The sequence below is a fragment of the Amblyomma maculatum genome, chromosome 11 (genome assembly GCF_055883805.1).
Source record: "Amblyomma maculatum isolate TAMU_Amacu chromosome 11, ASM5588380v1, whole genome shotgun sequence".
Classification (NCBI taxonomy): Eukaryota; Metazoa; Arthropoda; class Arachnida; order Ixodida; family Ixodidae; genus Amblyomma; species Amblyomma maculatum.
Window position 1 is genome coordinate 123,382,063 of NC_139354.1, and position 19,030 is coordinate 123,401,092.

A 19,030-nucleotide genomic window follows, 5' to 3' on the forward strand; every position below is an offset into this window, starting at 1 on the left:
TGACCTCGAGTAATCTGATTGGTCGAAAAGCCAGTACCACTACGGAACCGGAAGAGGTGGCAACATCATGTTCCGGCATATCCACCACTCGCATGACTCGAGGTCACGTAAGATGGCGACACTTTCGATAACGACGCAAACTCTGAATACGGGCCCTGATCTGATTAAGGTATAAAAGTTTTCGTGCGGAATTCACGTTTTTCCAGCATCCCTGTTGACCCCTGCTCCCTGGGTGAGGCTGAGGGCTTCAGCAGTCAGCGGTGCCCCTCAGCTGCAGCACACAATGTGGCCTCAAGGCCAAGACCACTGCTGCAGAGAATATCACTGGGCATCATGCAGCCTACAAACCGGCGGACTACACCAGTGCGAAGTAAGAGAAACACCACTATGTCGGTTGTGTGTTTGTGCAGGTGACTGCAAAAAAAAATATATATATATATATGTATTTATATTTATACATACTCAACTTAAAGGGCCACAAGAAAGGAGACGATGTAAGGCCACTTCAAAGTGGCTCTGACGGAATTGTGGTGTTTTTCCCCTCAAATTTTACGCTTTACGCTAACAAAGTTCATCAGTATGTACCAGTGTCTGGGAACTTTTCTTCCCTGTACTTACAAAACAGCATACATCACTGTGCTAGCATCGGTGATCGCACTATCTATGCGCGCAAGTATGGAAATTGCTTAGTACATAGGGCCGTCTTCCTGCCATGGTGGTGCAGTGGTTAGGGCGCTCGGCTTCTGTCCCTGAGGGCGCGGGATTGAATCCCGGCTTCTACTGCCACGTTTTGGGATGGTCGCCCATATGTCCACAATCCATTTGCACATTGTGGCTAGCGATGTCCTCTCGCGAGCGCTCGTATTCACAAACGCGCCTCTCGATGCTTCACTTCCACTATGTGGAATGAAGAAAACAGCCGCTCCTCTACTCCAGGGCAGATTTGGATTCATGAATGATCCTCGGCGTTTCCTCCGACGTCTTCTCGAGAATACCTCCGCCACTCTAAGCAGTGCGAATGGCCTATGTGGACGAGATTAAGGCTAAATTTTGCCCCGAAAACTGCGTGCTGAAGTGTGTAGCCAGCCCATTTTTTTATGAAAGGTCTTTTAAACTTTCGCAAGCAACCTCGACTTTAATAGCATAGTGGAACTTTTGAGAGTTGGATGACAAATGTGGCCGTGAAAAATGGCCGAAATGCTTTTGCGTCTGGCAATAGTTGCTGCTGGTGACGTGTACGCAGAACATGACGTATGCTTTAAGAAATGGTGTGAATACTTTGGCTTATTCGTTTGGAGGGTGATCTGCTCTCGCCCTTTGATGCCTTTCTTTTTTTTTATTGCCAGGATTTGACAGACATCAAAATACATTGTAGAAGAAAAAAAAACTAAAAGCTGCCAACTCCTACGAACATGGTTCTAGCCTTCAGAGGGTTCAGGGGCAAGCGTTGAAAACATGCGTGCTGCTTCGTATGCAAACTGAATCAGCTCTCCCAAAAGCAAATATAGCCTGCGGTTTGCAAACAGGTTCAGAGCCCCAATTGAAAATGTGCTTGAAAAGCCCCGACCGTGAATATCCCTCCGTAAGACGAGCACACGAACGCGATCCCTCGGCAGCGCCGCACGTCTGAAGACATACTTCGTACCCTCAGGTGACTAGCCACTGATGCGTGGGGGTGCAGCACAGCCTCACTGCACCTCCAGTGCCCCCAGCTTACTGCATGCAACACATTGTTTCCCTACAGTTTGCTGGGAAACCACTTCGCAAGGCCAGCCATCGAAGGAGTGTGCCGCCGCTGCTCGAGTACGGCAGGAGGCGAGCTCACCATTAACAGTCAAATGCGCGCCTCAACTGTGCACTCGATAGGCTCCGAAAAGTAGTTCACTTATCCAGTGGCAACTTGAAATGTGCCTGCACCACAGAAGCGTGATGCAATGATTAACTACAGCACTGGTGTCTGTGGCTGTTCACAGTTATCCCGGCAGGAGGCTAGCCGCGGTCATACCTTTAAAATGATAATATGCTAGAAATCCACGGTCGTTGTCACTCTCAGCCATTGTTTAGAGGAAGGTTCGGTGCATCCTCGCCGTATCCACTTTCATGAAAAGTTTGGTAGAACGAAGTCCACACAGCGAGCAAGCGATGCGACGTCCGCCATATTGCGACGCTACCTTGGTCATAAGCGGCCAAGGTAGCGTCGTTGCCGACTTGAGATTCTCGAGAATACTCCAGTTTTCTTCGCCGCTGGAGGCGCGATTCAAGTGGAGGTTGCTTTCTGAAATGAAAAACAGTCCTCTAGGGGCGATTGGAGGAGAAGTTCGAGTGAAGGCATGTTCTTGAATGCAACGGTAGACCCCTTCTCGTGCACAGTGAAGGGCGATGGCATGTCCAGGTAAACCGGTGTCTGATCGCCATTGCCTATTTGGACCAACAGAAAGTTTTTGCGCAAAGAAATAACATGGTACTGAAAACTCACGAGCAGCTCTTTGAACGCTTCAGCAGCTTCTGTGCAATTAAGGTCCGCCGGCATAGTGAAAAAGTCAGCACAGCACATGTAGCGATGGATCCAGTGCTTGCTCGCTTTGAAGGGAGCACGCAATACCCCTTTTTCTTTTGCAAGCTCCCTAGCCTTTGCCTGCACAAGCTCCACACTCATAGTTAGATGTGCAGCTCACTGTTGTCATACGAACTCAGTCAGGCCAAGTTCAATTTCTAGGTATGTTCCATTCTTCGGGGCGTGAAAAGGGCTTTTTATCATCGCCATACACGAATGCTTGCCTTGATGACACCAAACTGCCTCTTGACCGCACTGTTGCCGATGTTCTTTGCAGTTAAAATCAGTTTTCGTTTGAAAGCAGCCGAGTGCTGTGTTTGAGACTCTGACATCTTGTTCCCCAAAAAAATATCCACTTCACAAAGCGTGGCTTACATGCGTTGTCAACAGGCACACTCAGCGGATCAACTGCAACGAAACGACATTGTGATGCCGTTTGTCGAGCGTAACGGAAGCCAAGCCATAGCCACAATAATGAAACCAAAACTTCAAGCAAGTTTTTATTCGGATCTCCAAATAGTATGAGACCAAAATTTAGGACGCAAATTATGGGGAAAAACCTCGTTTTATATGCAGGCTTTTAGGGTATGTGGCAAACATCGAGTAACTTCAGCATCAAAATTTATCATTGAATCAAGAGATGGTTACAAGAGACACTCTGTTACTAAGGGCAACTTTTGCAGGTCCCTAAAGTGACTTCTCTATTGTAGAAGAGAGATAATTTACCCAGGTATGCTCAAATAATGCAGCTGACTCGTACTAATTTACATGTGCGGCAGTTTAGATTTCCTTAGCTAAATTCTGTTCCATATCAGTGTCCTGTTTTGCGGCACTATGTCAGGAACCAAGAAGGAGTGCCTCCTCTTGACTAGACAAGATGTCCTGACATTTTGACTTCCCAGTCAAGAGGAGGCACTCCTTGGTTCCAGACCTATTGCCCTATTGCAACAAAAAAGGACATTGATAGGGAACAGAATTTAGCTAAAGGAATATAAACTGCCACACATGAGTCAGCAAGACTTTTTGGTTACAAGAGACTTTTTCGGGTCCCTTGAGTGTCTCTTGTAATGAGGTTTTACTCTATATACATCGTGCAATGCCCTTGAAGGATGTGTAATATCAGCAGGAGTAAGTCTCATACACAAGCGTCATAAACCAGTGCACGCCCTAAGTGTGTGCAGCATATTTCAAACACTCATTCGTGAACAATGGCTCTAACACCATTAATGTGTTGTAGCACACTTCATGCATATCAATATATCAGGCACAGATGTTGTACACTTCAGCGATTTGGGAACATGGGTTACGGCCGTTGACCATTGATGCCGAACAGTAGCTGGCACTTCATGCCAGCTTGCTTTAAAATATGGCTGTATGTATGAAAAGCTTTGTTCTATGATCATACACAACAAAAATACATGCACACATCAGCATGCAAGGGATAGGTGAAGCCATGTGCCACATAAGAGTACAGGCCTAGGCAGTACTATTTCTTTTGGACTACTAACTAGCTTCTGAAGCATCCACTGGCACTTTGTTTTCAGCAGACGCTTTTTGAAAGTATTGCAATTGTGCTTTGAATACTTTGTGCTTGAATTGTGCTTTGACCAAGGCAGTTACGTTTCAACTATGTTACCTGTAAAATGTGGTGTGCTGTGAATATTACACAAGTATGTTTATTTTCTAGTTCTAGAAAGAGCAACACTTCTGTTTAAAATTATTGCTGTTTAATGTCAATATACTTATGTTTGCACGCTTTTCTGCAGGTACATAGAGGCACAGCGAGGCTGCCCTTAACTTTTTGTCGGAACGTGGGAGCCGCGACAATGAAATAGAGCGACTACGCATCGCTCTTGAGGAAAAGCGGCTCGATTTCGAGAAGAAAAAACATGAAGACAAAATGATGCTGCACAGGTGGGAGAGAGAGGAGCGGGCACAGGAACGCCAAGCGCACCTTGCTGAGCAAGAAGCACACCTACGACGTATAGAAAAACTTGTGAACAAAGTTGAGAGTACAGTAAAATAAAGTTACTGTACTTGTTTTGACATCGTTTGGATTGCAATTTCGTTTTCCACAAAACATAACCGCTCAAGGAGCCTATGAAAAATATAATTGCATAGTACTCAACTACATCAGTCACATGCCTGTTATAGTAGAGCACACAGAGAAGTACGACAGTCATGTTGCACTGCCTGGGGTGGCAAGGTTTTCACACCAAAAAAAGGAAACTGAGTAGGGGGGGTGCATGCCTATTCCATTTTCAACCAGTGTTAAACATTGGTGTCCTGCTTTTGAACAGTTGTACGAAGCTTTGCAGTCTGCTGTGTACATTATACAATATTTTATTGTTCCTTTTTCAACAAAGAAATTAACCCTTTAGACTGTAAACCCCGAACCGTACTCGTCATGAGTTAAAAACCATGCCACACTCGTCTGGACCGATGGCGCACTGCTTCTATCGCCAAATAAGAGCTGCGATCAATTCTTAACCCTGGAGGGCAGTAGGTGTGGGTAAGAAAAACATTTCGTGCCTTTCATGTTTTAAGCCTGGCAACAAGGGCACACCTTGCTAGTTAACTACTACAATTACCCAGAACTGGCAGATATTCTCAAAGCAGAAAACCAATATCTATGGAACACTTGTCTGGGAAGAAAGTACATGCCTCCTTTAAACAAATTACTTTAATAAAAGATGGGATTAGCATCTTTCAACATAGAAGATTACTTTCCTTCCAAAGAGAGACAAGAAGCTTTTCACATTTCTAAACCCAATTATTTCACCTGCAATACAAGATAACTGCAGGAATGAACACGAACACAAGAGAAGCAAACGCACAAAGCATTCATCCGTGCGTTGCATGTTTTCTTCTCGTGTTCCTTCGCTGCCATCATGAATGAAGGAACGAACAAGTTTCTAAGCCCACAATTGCTCTGCACACACACAGACTTTACACAGACAATGTGCACATTGCTTTACCAACATTAACTTATGAATCCAAAGCAAAAGTAACAAGAGTGCGGCAGAGTCTGCATTTTTCGTCAACAACAAACAGCAGGATTGTATGTAGAGACATATCGCCAGCACCATTTTCAGCACAACTATGTACATCAGCTGTGACCACTGCCACCGCCGCTCGATGGAAGCGCACTAGGTGCGGCCTGCTACGTCGCCCGAAACCGGCGGGAGGCGCCTACTTCCAGTCACCACCGCCGCGGCGCCACCGTTCGGGGACAGCCGCGCGCGCAGAGCTGCACCTGGCTGCGCTTTGAGGGAGGCGTCGGCGTGGTAGAAGCTTTTTATTTTAATGATATAAGAGCTCTGCTTCCCAAAATTTGGCAACAAGAATTAGTATATACTGTCATGTCGAGTGTGACCATATGTATACTGGAGTGTACCCCGCAAAAATTATAGTGACGGTGGTTCAAGGCCGCTCGATTCAAGAGCGCGCATTACCGTGATGTTGCATTCGGATCCATTTCTTCGTCACTATAAAATGTGACCCGGCTGTGAACAATTCGAAGCTGTTCAGCTGCCATGGTAGACTAATGCATAACCACTTAATTAACTATGTCGATAATTCCGTGTGTCATTTTCATACCACTTACTCATTCCTGCATACAGCTTTTATACACAAATTGATGCCAACCTGTTCTAAGCAGTCAGCGCTATCCAATAAAATGATGTCCTACTATGAGCAACATCTGTGAAAATGCGACATCTAACCAACCTATCTCATTGTGACAAATTTTACGGTGGAAATAAGAAGATGTTTATTTGGTTTAATCTAGATGATAACCTGGGATTTTCGACTCAGTTGGAGACCCTAAACTTTGTACGCCAGAACACTATCCGTCATGGCTTCCCGCATTTTGCATGACCGGACAAAGTAAGCGCGCTTGATAGAGCCGGTCTGCCTCAAGGTGCTACGTATATGTGCCGAAAGTTTTTATTACTATTTTTATTGGCTGTTCGCAAACCCATACAATTTTGCTGGTTCGTAATTTTCAATGGAAAAACGCGCATCGAGCGTTGCTGTTGTGAAACTCTTAGCTTTGATCACAAGAATGTTCACGCGTCAGAGCGCAACTGCAGCCGAGATTCAGAGAGAAGCCGAGTACGCTTACTTAATGGCCACACAAAAAAAGGAAGAAAGTTACCAATCGCAGACGGAAAACCTTTTTTGAGAGAGGTTTATCCCATAGCCATAAACATCGCTCCACTGCTGAGTTGACATTTCCAGTCCAGCTCGCTATCAGTGGGGGCAGCAACGTAACGATATTTTGCATAGCGCCTTAGCATGGGCACGATCGTTGTTTTTATAGATTAGCTGCAGGTACTGTGTACAGTGATAAAACAATGATGAAGCCAAAAGTTTACACAGCTTGCTACTTCACCGGACCTCTTCAGACTTCATCATCCTGTTAATGAAGGTGCTCGTAAGCTGACAAAGCTTGGTTACTTCCTTTGAGGGGTACATCAAGCCTCCGATGTCCTTGGTTTTCATTAACCTTTAACTTGTCCAGTTGACTATATTTCCTGCAACAGGCTCTTGCTCGGCTGACATGTCGCCTCAAAACTATTACCAAATATCGCATAAATTAAGCAACATCCTGGTAGTGATAAACAAAACTTGGGGTTCTTAAGTCTCCTTGAGGAGCCTCGTTAGAGTGCCCGCACTTTGCTACCTGCTTATTCACCGTATCCCGTAATTGCTGCCTCGGTCGCATATCATTAGAATCTAGCCTTAAGCCACCGCATTATATTAAATAGCACCCTACACATAGCTATATAAAGCCCCTCTTTACCGAAGCCGTACGAACGTGTCCTATAGGAGTATAGTGTGCCTGACTTGGGATCTAAGGGTCCCGCTTTCAATAATTCCCATTTCGCCCTTACATCTTATTGACTCTCTCTGGTTTGGCAGCACCTGCCACATTGAACATGTCATGTGTTCTCATTGCGCAAAAGGTGTCTGGCCATATCACCAACTAAATTGCCTCTTACCAGAGAGGTTTGTTTCCGACTTTCCGACGACAGAGCGCACCCGATTTTCTGTGGAACGTGGCTTTTCATTTTATCGCGTCGGTTCAAACAGTCTCAACAGTATAAACAAATGTTGTATGCACAGGCTCCTTTACTTGCAAGGCCACTCAGACTAGCGCGGCAAAATTTAGAGCAAATTGCATGTTTATATATAAAAAAACCCTTCGTAGCTTTTTCTGATATGTCCTCGCAACATAACCACACATCGCTAAGCACTTTTACTCTTTTCTAATCAATTGCGGTCATTACATGTCGTAGTTTGATATACTGGTCATTACAAATCATTTTAGTCATTATTAATCATTAGTCATTAGCATTTGTCATCACCTCTATGAATACCTATTTATAACTTTTATTGATTACCTATCACCATCAATGATTTTCATCCTTAATCTCCCTCCTTGCACGTCCGCTTTTGCGACTGGCACACCAGTGCACAGATGCGACGCACTGATAATAGGCACAGCTTCTGCGCATAGATTTTCGCTCCATGAGCCTAGAACGGCTTTCGCCTTAAAAAACAAATGCATCCAGTCTCAACGTTAACGTGCTTGCACACGCGCGCACAAAAAAGTTTGCGTTTAACATGCAGACGCGAGGCGAACGCGCCCAGAAAGGAAGCAAACCGCGCGCTAAGAGCCGGCGACCCCGGCGGCCACGTGTCCCTAAAGCCCCTCAATAAACTATTGTTCAGGGACACGTAAAGCCCCTCAATAGTTTATTGAGGGGCTTTGCGTGTCCCTGAACAGTGGCGCCCTCAGCAGAAATAGCGGGCGCAACTGTACACTCCCCAAGGACGCGCTTGCCCATTGACGGCGGCGCGACGCAGCAGGCCGCACCCCGTGCGCTTACATCGAGCGGCCGTGCCACTGCATGTCATGATGCTTTTATTTGCCTCGCAGGCTACTTGGAAGATCACAGACACACATCCCCAATACACTCGACAGCTTCAGACTGCAGCTGTCAGCCCAAGACATACTATTTCAACTAAAAAAGGATCTTATTTAGCACTTTGACAAAAACGGCAAGAGTATCATTCCTAAGTTAAACTTGAAATTTCTCCAATCATCCCATTTTTATTTAAAAAAAAAAAACGCCATTGCAACAGATATTAAAGGGGCGTTTGACGTCTCGCATGCTGCAATTCTTCGCAACCTGCATGACATCAATTGCAGGGAGCAAACATACAACTACGCCTAAATATTCTTGAAGAATCATATGGCCACCATAAGCCTGGGTAACCTCAAGACGGGCAAATTCCAGGTAGCGGATGAAGGCACCCCTCAAGGTTCAGTTACATCGCCCCTCGTATAATATCACTATGCTGAAACTCCCAAAGACGCTTCATAAAATCAACGACGTACAGCACACCCTCTGCGTCGACAATATAACATTTTGAATTCGAGGCGGCTGCCCAGGAGAATAAGAAAACGCTTCCCAGAAAGCCGTCGACTGCACCAACAGCTACTTGAAAGACTGCGGGCTCACTTGCGCACCACAGAAATCTGCATTACTCATTCTGAAAGCCCAAACACGAATGTAAGGGACTGACGGGCACAACAGATTAGCGCGTGCCCCTATGGAACGCTGTGGCGAACGCCTAACCATGGCACTGCACTAGTGCCGATAGGTAGGTCGTGACTGGACCGCTCTGTTCTGTTCTTTTCTTTCTTTTTTTTGTACACGCTGTCTCGACCTCGTGGGGGCAGGTGAGACGCTCATTCAATGCAAGCGCCCAATGGAAGGACGTGACCCTAGGAGTTTTGCGTTTCCTTTTTTTTATGAGAGAGAGGGTTTAGTCCTCATAAAGTTGAAGGGGGCGCTAGACGTCGGAACGAACGAATCAGGTTGATGTTGGTTGTGATTGGTCGTTGCGGAAATTAGGGCTGCACCTAAGGGGGTTAAAACTGAGCCCGAGGGCATGGTCCGGCGTTCCGGACTAGGTTTTGATGCTCGGCATCGTCGGCTATGCCGAGGTGGGAATATTTCCCTTTTAGCCGGTTCCAACCTGTATTTCTGCTGTAAACGTTGCAAATATTTGCTGCGTGTATAAAATTCAGTTTTCTTCTCGTCAATTCCTGCCCTCAAGTTTTCGCTCATACCATCTCTGGCGCGAGGAACTTCCGCTGCAACACGGTAAACCGTCTTTGACGGCGCACCACTGGTGCACAGAGAAGAACCACCACCATCGGAACTTTACTGGCGCAGCCGGCAGGATGTCTCTATGGGCTAAGTAGAGACAAACTAAGGCAGCGAAGAAGACGGAGGAGGAGCTCAACACATCCAAACCGTGAGTTTTCCCGGTCCCATTGTTCGTGTCTCTGTCTGCATTCGAACCGGTTGGGCAGTTTTAAGGGTACGTGGGTCCGCATGGATAATTTCTGAGTTTAAACCTCGGTAGAGGAAAACAAGTAGAAATGGATAAAAGGTTAATTTTGGAAGCGGAACAGGCGCGGTTAAAGGAGCTGCAGGCAGAATTGCAGAGGCTAAAGGGAGGAAATGCGCTCAGTTTCGAGTGCAGTCAACTCCTGCCCTCAAGTTTTCGCTCATACCGTCTCCGACGGGGCGTCTCTGGCGCAAGGAACTTCCGCTGCAACACGGTATACCATCTCTGACGGCGCACCACTGGTGCACAGAGAAGAAGAACCACCATCGGAACTTTACTACGAAGAAGAGCGAGGAAGGAAGGATGGGGAACTCTCAAGAAACTTGGATAGAGAAGGCGTTGAACTAAAATGCGCCAAGCCGCGCCCCCTGAGTAGATGATAGCTCATATACCACAGCCTCCATCCTGAGAAATATATGCATCCTTCATATCGTAAAGAAAAAGCACATAGAACAAATCTGGAAACCAGATATACTGACACAGCAAGATACCCGGGGAGGCAAGCCCACTGCATTACCATCATGGATTACACATTTACAGAAAAGATATCTGCAATTATTCAAATGACACCAACACAGCAGAAGAGGCTGAAATTGCCTCAGCTCTCTCGACGTGCAATGAACGTGCCATAATACTCAGTGATTTGCAGTCTGCATGCAGGAATTACCAAAAGAGAAGGATTTCCGGCCTAGCGCTTGAAATCCATCACACCACAGCACACCACCTCCCAGATGCTTAAATCATATGGACTCCAGGACACATCCACCAAACTAAGGACATGGCTTTGGTTCATAGCTTCCTACACTGAGGAGGCTGTCTACCTGGGGCAGGTATCACACCTGATCTTTTTATTTCTCTCTATCCGTGTCTGCATCGCTGTGTTGCCCTTTGCTACATTAACTTTTTAAAATCATTATCCAAGTGACCCTGTTATCTGCATTATATGCCTTGCCCACCTCTATTTGCTCTTTGTTACCAGAAATATCATTAACCCTGTAGGTTTCTGAACTACATCACTCTCTTCCTGTCTCAAGTTATCCATACATGTTGCCTTTCTGTAGCTTGGCAAACTGTCTTCAGGTGCTTTTTTTAACATTCTTAGAGCGCTAACGCTACAGCCTTTATTCACCGAGTTCGATATGTCTCCGTTTGAAGCTGGCCAGAGCTCCTAATTGCTCAGCACTTTTCAGATGGGAATCAATCCCTTCGGGACTCATAGATCTCGAGCAGGGCTTTAAATCTATGCTGGTTGATTGTTACATTGCGGCTGTATGCTACCGAGTATGTGTGACCCAGAATCATCGCTCTGAAGCTAGCTGTGAAGCCATCAGCTGGAGCTGCCAGCTTACGTAGCACTTCTGGGATGAAAATCAAACCAACTGGAACCCTTGCATCCCAAGTCTCTCCACTTCTGTGGGTATATTCATCAGTTCAGTTCAGTCGTGTCCGACTCTTCGTGACCGCATGGACCATATCACTCCACGCTTTCCGGTCTCTCATTATCCACCTAACATCACATAACTTCATCTGCAGCGCCTCGAGGATGCCATCTAACCATCGCGTTCGCTGTCTACCCCTTCTCCGGTGACCCTCAACCTTTCCCAACATCAAATCTTTCTCCAGCGACTCCTCTCTTCTCATCAGATGACCAAAGTAGCTGAGCTTTAGCATATAGCATGGTTAAAACAGGGCTGTATGTTAATGCATACCATTACATGGCTCGTGCTCGACGCGAGCAGCATGTGAACTAATGATAATAGCCACAAAAACAATGGTACTGAGAAAGGACTATGAAGCTGTTAGAATGGATGGCCATACAACTGAGAACAGGAGTAGAGGATACATAAAAAGAAAGGGAAGCATCTGTGCCAGTTGCCACCAGAATAGGAGCCACATGTGCCATCCACTAGTGCGGCAAGACAGCACAAAGCAACAAGATTTCAGGTATCACTGAAGATGCGGGATACAAAAAACACTGCAGCTAAACATCAAGAGCAGCAAGTAGAGTGAGAAGCAGTGACAAGAATAAGTTCAGTACCGCCCAATACAAAAACACAATGAAATAGAGAAGCAATGCAGCAAAAATGGCAAGCATAGCGAGAATGATGCGTACACATTCACAGCGCGTAAGACTTGAAAAGCCCCAGGAAGCTTCTATGCTCACCAGGTGGTAGATTACGACTGTACTGTAAGTATGTGCGACCAAGAATAGTTTGTTTGAAGCTGGCCATGAAGCTGCTAGCATGAGCTGCCAACTTGTGTTGTAGGCAGTAGCCATATACAGTGGCTAGGCTGCCTAACTGGCTGCACTGCTACGTGCTCGTGTAACGCTCGCTGCGGCCAGTGTTTGCCTCACTGAACAAACCTGTCATTTTGAGATCAGGATGATGCCCACAAGGAGCTCTGAATGATACTCAAACTGTGAAGGTACATTTGTACAACTTGGTTAAAGCAATCCCGGTTAAATAACCCTAGGTCATCAAGATTTACAAAGCCCTCCACTGCAGTGTCCCTCATACCCCAGGCGCCTTAGGATGTCAGACCGTATAAACCAAACCATTAAATGTTTACTACCACTAACCAGCTTCAACTGTTGTCAGCTGTCAGCGTAGTCCCCCCCCCCCCTCTCCCCCCCCCCCACACACAAATAACAAGGAAACGTGAGGAATCTGAATACATGTAATACCAGGGGCAAAAATAACTAACCCACTCCAAGTTCTGAACTGTGCCGCACCGCGCACGAGTGCCACCTGAAAATGCACATCTGATATCGGGACCTTCGCAACCTGCCTGGCCTGACACTAGGAATGCACTGCGAGGTGGCACCCACATTCAATGTGGCACAGTTCAGAACTTGGAGGTGAGGTCTGCTACTTTTGCTCCCAACAGTACATATACATTAGCCAGAAAATGGCACCAAGTATTCATCTAAGGCTGGTGGATAAAAGTTAAAATATTGTGAAACTTGGCTGTCATAAAGGTAGGTGTGGGCATTTGACAGCCGCGTGGCCACTCTGTACATGCGGCGGATGTTCTGGCGTCCTATCTTCTGGTTCTTAGGGAAATCCAAAAATGCAATCTCGGTGGCCACCTTGCCGAAACCCCACTTCACAGCTTGCCGAACAGTGCTCATCTTCTTGTTGAACCAAGCTTCATGAGGCTGAAGCCTGCATCCGCCAAATGGCTTGAGGAGCAAGGGTCGAAGAGGGTATGCTGGATACCCATAGATCACGAAGTTATGGCCTTGGGTAACCTTCTCAATGTTGTTGTACAGGTTTGTCTTCTTGAGGATGCCTGAAATGCAAAGCAGTTTCAGTATAAAAAATGTACCAGAAGCATGGCTTGCACTTAGAGTTGTAATTTCAAGCCACTGTCAAAGAAATAATATAACTTCAAGTATTAGAAGTAAACTTATTTTATACGCCCCGCACACCGCCTGTAGGGGCACCACTGAAAGCCACCTACTGCAGCAGTGGGGCTACGTTGGCTGCCCCACTGCTGCAGCGAACGTAGCAGAAGTTCACACGTGATCGGCCGTTTGTGCGGGTGCATGGCAATTATTTCCACGGCATTAGAGTCCAAAAATGAATTTAATTGCTTTAAAGTGGACTTCTGTCCAAAGTCGCAGTCGGACCTTCACCCTAAGTGGGACAACCCGACCAGCGTTCACACCAAATGATTGCCGCAAGCAAGAGTTACCAAGACCAGCGATGCCATAAAGCCTATCATGAGTACCATCCCTTTTTTTGCGTTTTAAAATTGATGCCCACGCTTGCACTGCGTTCGGAGAAAAACTGATAAATTCAATTACTTTTCCTGGAGTGCAACATGGTGCTGCTTCGCGCGCCCGATCAAGTGGTTGTTGCGAGGTGAGCGGACCAAGCGCTTTGGCGGCACGCTTGTATACAGGAAAAGATGCTGGATTAATCGCAAATAATTTGCACCACCTTTATTGAATTTGCACGATTGTAACACATCGTTGAAATAGCGAGAGTGCATGGTTTGTAGCTCGAACCACGAATATCTTAAGTAGCGCTAGTTTTTGGCGAGACTGCCTCCCCCGCGTGCTGTCCCTTCTCGAGCTCCGTAAAGATACTGTAGTGGAGAGCTCCACATTACTGTACCACCACCACAGCAGATAAAAATTGCACACAATTATTGTGGCATTATGTATTACTGATTTTGAATATAAGCTTAAGAAGCGAGTGTGGCAAACCCGGCTGCTCAGGAGTAATTTCTTACATTTTCATGTCCTATCGCCCAAAGTTTAATATTTACCCCAATTTTTCACGATGCTTATGCACGTAGCTTCTACATATGGCAAGTCACGCTTGGTATTAAACAAGGATAAAGCTCTAAGGCATTCATCTGTAATTTTCATGCTAAAGTTTGAGTTTCAAACGCTTTTTTTTATGGCTGGCATTAAAGCATTTTCCCTCATCTGTAACAGGTGAAAACCTTCATTTGAAAATTTTGTGCCATGCAATTACCTGACTTGCATTACCCAAGTTGAAATTAAATGCTGGGAAACCACCAAAAATAAATTTAGACTTGTTACTTCTTAAGTGCTCCTCCTATATTGTAAGCTGTTGAAATACTGTGGGTAGGTATACTGGGTTCTTCGGGTCATTTTACTTGTCGTCATTAGCTTCTCGCTGGCTGTTACCCCGCCGGGGTGTCGCAAAGAACGTCGAAATTTCTTGAGTCCTCCACTACGACGTCTCTCACAGCCTGAGTTGCTTTGGGACATTAAACCTCACAAACCAAACCAAACTTCTGCCTGCACACTGATGTCTGTTGGCTCCCACGAATTCTCAATTGCATTTGAATGCAATAGAAACATGCATCCAGCAAGCTTAAGGAGCTATTAGTTACGAAATGAGTCCCAAAAATAAAATATCACAACTGCCAAATAACTTTCCAGCCAAAAGCTTCTTATTTAGATACATAAGGGAATGTTAATTAAGTTGAACCTAAGTAAAAGTCCTAGTCGGGAAACAGATTTAGCAACCCAACCATTGTAAAGGTGTAACATGTGCGGCTTGCCTGTTAGAAAAAGCCTCACTTGCACAAATAAAATAGCTGCAGCATGCCCATTCAACAAGTCCACGAACTGAAAGATATGCTAGAGCCAGCTGCACAAAATCTGCACACACTAGCAATGCTTCACGGCTCGCGCATTGTCTTTGTAAACACAGATGTGCACAGAGAGTTTCTAAACCACCGAATGTCATGCGTGAAACGTGGTGGGATCCATGTTGTAACTGCTGGCTGTAGATTATGCCATTTTTGGAAGGCTCTCAGGGGCTATTATATTTACTAAATTCACAAGAAAGCAAATATGCGTCAACAGAAATGACACAATGTGTTAAGAATGAATCCACGCAAATATATCTTTCCACTTGCAAATGGGGCATAATGCGAGAGGACATTCAGGAAATGTCACAATCATGACCTATTTTCCGAGTCATAATCAGACAATCACAATGCTGTGAAACGTGCACGAATGTGCCGACTTCATGCCAACTAGAGACAGAAATCTCTGCGCAAATACAAAAATCTGCAGCGAATGACACTCTGCAGCTAGGTGAGCAATTACGGGAGCGGTGCCAAATCTCGAACAAGTAGCATGCGCACAGTAGCAATGCTTCCCAGTTCGGAAGCAGTTAAACACACAGGCACGTGCATAAAGAGCTCAGAAACGATCCAAAGCCACGCGTGAGACATGATCCAATCTATGCTGCATTCAGTTTGAAAAAAAAAAATTGCTGTGCACATGATGTGGTCTCTGAGTGGCAAGAAGCATGCAACTGCCTCTCACATAGAACTAAAGAAAAAAGCAGTTAAAACTAACTGATGCGGTTTGAGGGGGTACGCATAATGGGACAATAAACATTTCATAGCAGCACCATAAAAGTGACTTAAATAATTACAAAAGCATCGAGACGTGAGCAGAACCTTTTTCTCCGCCCAGAAACAATCCACTGTTATCATTGCTCCTGTTCATAAGGCCAGCCAGGAAACTTGAAGAAATGTGTTCCCAGGGAGCTTTTATAGCTGTTAAAGCACTCCACTTCACAACAGTTGTTCCTAGACATGACCCAAGTTCCATTTGAACCATATAAACTGAACGATCACAATTTTTGTGCGTTAAAGCCTTCGACTGCGTAGAAACAAAAGCAGAAAGGCAGCCAGGTAGCCCTGCCTGAGTTTTCTAATGCCGCCGCCATGCGGCACAACCTCAAAGGATACGCGGAGCATTTTTTCTGCCACCTATCTCATGAAACACTCATTACTTTTGTAGTGACAATCGCAATTCCTCCTAATTTATAGCTCTAAGTACTACCATTTCTGGAATCGATTAATGGCAAATAGCTTGTTATTATTGACAAACTTGCCAAAATAGACCCCAAGTGAGATTTCAGCATGCACAGGTAGTACATTGTCACTCAAAAAAGTCAGCCCTCATTTATGAAAAAACATCAAAACAAATCTGCCAAGTTACTAAATCGGAAGAACTGAAACTTCATACCCTGCATTTAATATGCAGATTTTGGTGATGAGCTTTCATCGTGGCAAAGAAGTTCGCACTTTTTAGAAAAGCTGCTCAGACCTCTGCCGTTATGTAAACACTGGATCAAGGCGCTACATGTGTCGCTGCTATGCAGTATTGCATAGGGGTGAAAAGATAATGAGAACTGTGTCGGTCGGAAGGATATAACAGGCAGCCATGAAGACACAGTGGACTGTTAATTAAGGATGAGAATTGGCCTAGTTCAGGTTAAAACCATATCTAATGTTAACTTCCTTTAGTCATCAGTGCGCAGAATCTTTAACCCATTGTTATGGTTCTAGATGTCACCTCAATGTAGCATCCTCAATATTTCAGGCCTCCTGCGCATAATTCTTATCTGGGCTGTTCCCTAAATCCGTAATATGTTCAAGCAGCTTCATACTAAGCAAGCTCGTACAAAATATATGCACCTACCTGCATCGTGCCTCCGGCCCCGAAAAAGTCCGTCCAGCTGGCAAACTATGCCATTGGGGCACATTACGGCCTGGTATTTCTGGACATGGCAGCGTTTATGGCCTGAAAAATCTTCTTGCTGCTCTGATATGGGTCGGCAAATTTTGCGGGCAGTACCATCTATAAACCCCCAACAGTTCTTAAGCGAGGCTCCTTTAGCGTGTACGGCCTGAAACGAACAAGTCATCATAAAATGATTTTGATTGTCACAATTTGCTGTATCTTTTGTTTCACTACTTGCTAACATTACTGGGTTTGAGGCAATGAGAAGTTTTTACATAATGTAACTGCATTCAACTCTGGAATATTTATGATGATGCGGCTACAAACAATTCATACAAAAGCTCTTGCATTAAATTAGTCGGGATGCATTGCTCGAATCTTTGTGAGCCTGTATGAATGATTCTGGTACTACTGGAGCACATGCCTGATATTTCTTACTATCGTAGTTACTCGATTCTAAGCTTCCCCTTTTATCACGATCGTGATGCCCAAAGTGATGGGGGTTCTCAGATTCGAAATATAACGCTGCCCTCCCCCCCCCCCCCCCCCCCCATTTCTGTTTTTCCTCGATGTCACGACGAGACGCGAGCAAAATTATTTAGCAAACACCATTCGCAAAGGTGATTGAAGTGCGCTTGAAGTTCAATGTGGCAGCCCTCTTCAAACTCATTCCGGCCTCCGTTGCGGATGTCGAACAGCTGATATTAAACAAAGCAACGCGGGGCCGCGATGTCTACTCAACTTGCCGAAATATTCCAGGCCCACGTGACAACACGCTGATAGGGTAATCTGGATAGCTTTCTGTTGGCCTTTGGCGTCCTGCGCCGCCAGCTGTCGTGTAGGGTCGGAACGCAGCAAAACAAGAAGCTGTAGATGGCGCCGTACCTCTGAGTTCCTGCTCGAGACTGAGTACACAAGCGCCCTGGCAAGCTTGTCTACGCTCTCTTCCTCTCAAAAACGGATTCTCATGCAAACTTTTTTTTCCCATAATTTCGTTTCTTTTTCTGCGGAGTTCGGGGGACGCTTAGAATCGCGAAAATAGGGTATTTGCTGAAAATGCTTCCCCTGCGAAATAGCCTTTCTCATGCAGGATTTCGCGCCAGCGTTCAGAACTCATCGAACAAAATTTCCTTACCTCACAGAAGCGTTCTAGAGAAATCACAGTGAGCCACGAATGGGTGCTCAGGTCTTGAAGAAGGTGGTCGAAGTAGTGCTCGACATGGGCTAGCACCATATTCACCACACTCGAGATTACAGACTGGTGGCGGTTGGACATAACCTCGAGGTCAAAGAGGCGGTTCGGATAGGCCAGCCGCCGCAGTGATATGCAAAGCGCCTCATGGCTTGGCACAGTCACGCGCTGGGCGCTAACGAAATCGTTCGGCACCATCAGGCGAGAAGACAGATAATAGAAATCGGTCTTCTTGAACCTGAAATGCCGCTCAAAATCGCAGTCCTCTATTCTGTCAATATTCAAAAGGCCACGCGCTCCCAGATTTCGGCGCGTCTCCGGCTCCATTAGGGACGCGCATACATACATATCTTCTATCTCTCTCCATGTGAGAGTGCCGAGAAGGAGCGGGTCGGTGAGTGCACTGTATTGTGCCATATCTAGATCGGAAGCCTGATCAAGGTATATGCCTGAATACACAAGGAACCGGCGAACACTTCGGCTATAGAGGCTAGAAGGTTTTTCGGCGGCCAAGGAACAGCAGCGCAGAAATTGAGTTGGCTATGGATTGAGACTGCCTATCTGGCCTAGCCACAGGCGTTGTGACTATGACCGCGCTGCTATAATTTTCAAAAGACGCTGGACTGTTCGCTAGAACGTAGTACATATTAATATCCCAAAAAATGTTATTGACAAGCGTGTAAAGTCTTTTTACGCATAATTTTTGTAGCACGTTTATGTTTCGGGGTCACTGTCATCATCATCACTTTTTCTTCTAACTTCTCACTACGGTAACTACGAAACTGGCGCCGGTAACTGCGAAACTGCCGATACGATGAAAACG

General features: G+C 45.6%; 1 protein-coding gene across 1 annotated transcript; it reads right to left on the reverse strand.

Annotated features, from left to right (window-relative positions):
• Positions 1-12,831: 12,831 nt before the first annotated feature.
• LOC146174887 (uncharacterized) lies at positions 12,832-18,624 on the reverse strand. Its single transcript, XM_084583231.1, has 3 exons — positions 18,151-18,624; positions 16,974-17,181; positions 12,832-13,279 (listed from the first exon to the last, which is right to left on the reverse strand). The coding sequence occupies exons 1-3, from the start codon at positions 18,622-18,624 to the stop codon at positions 12,885-12,887; spliced, it is 1,077 nt and encodes a 358-aa protein (XP_084439357.1). The 3' UTR covers positions 12,832-12,884.
• Between the last annotated feature and the right edge of the window lie 406 nt (positions 18,625-19,030).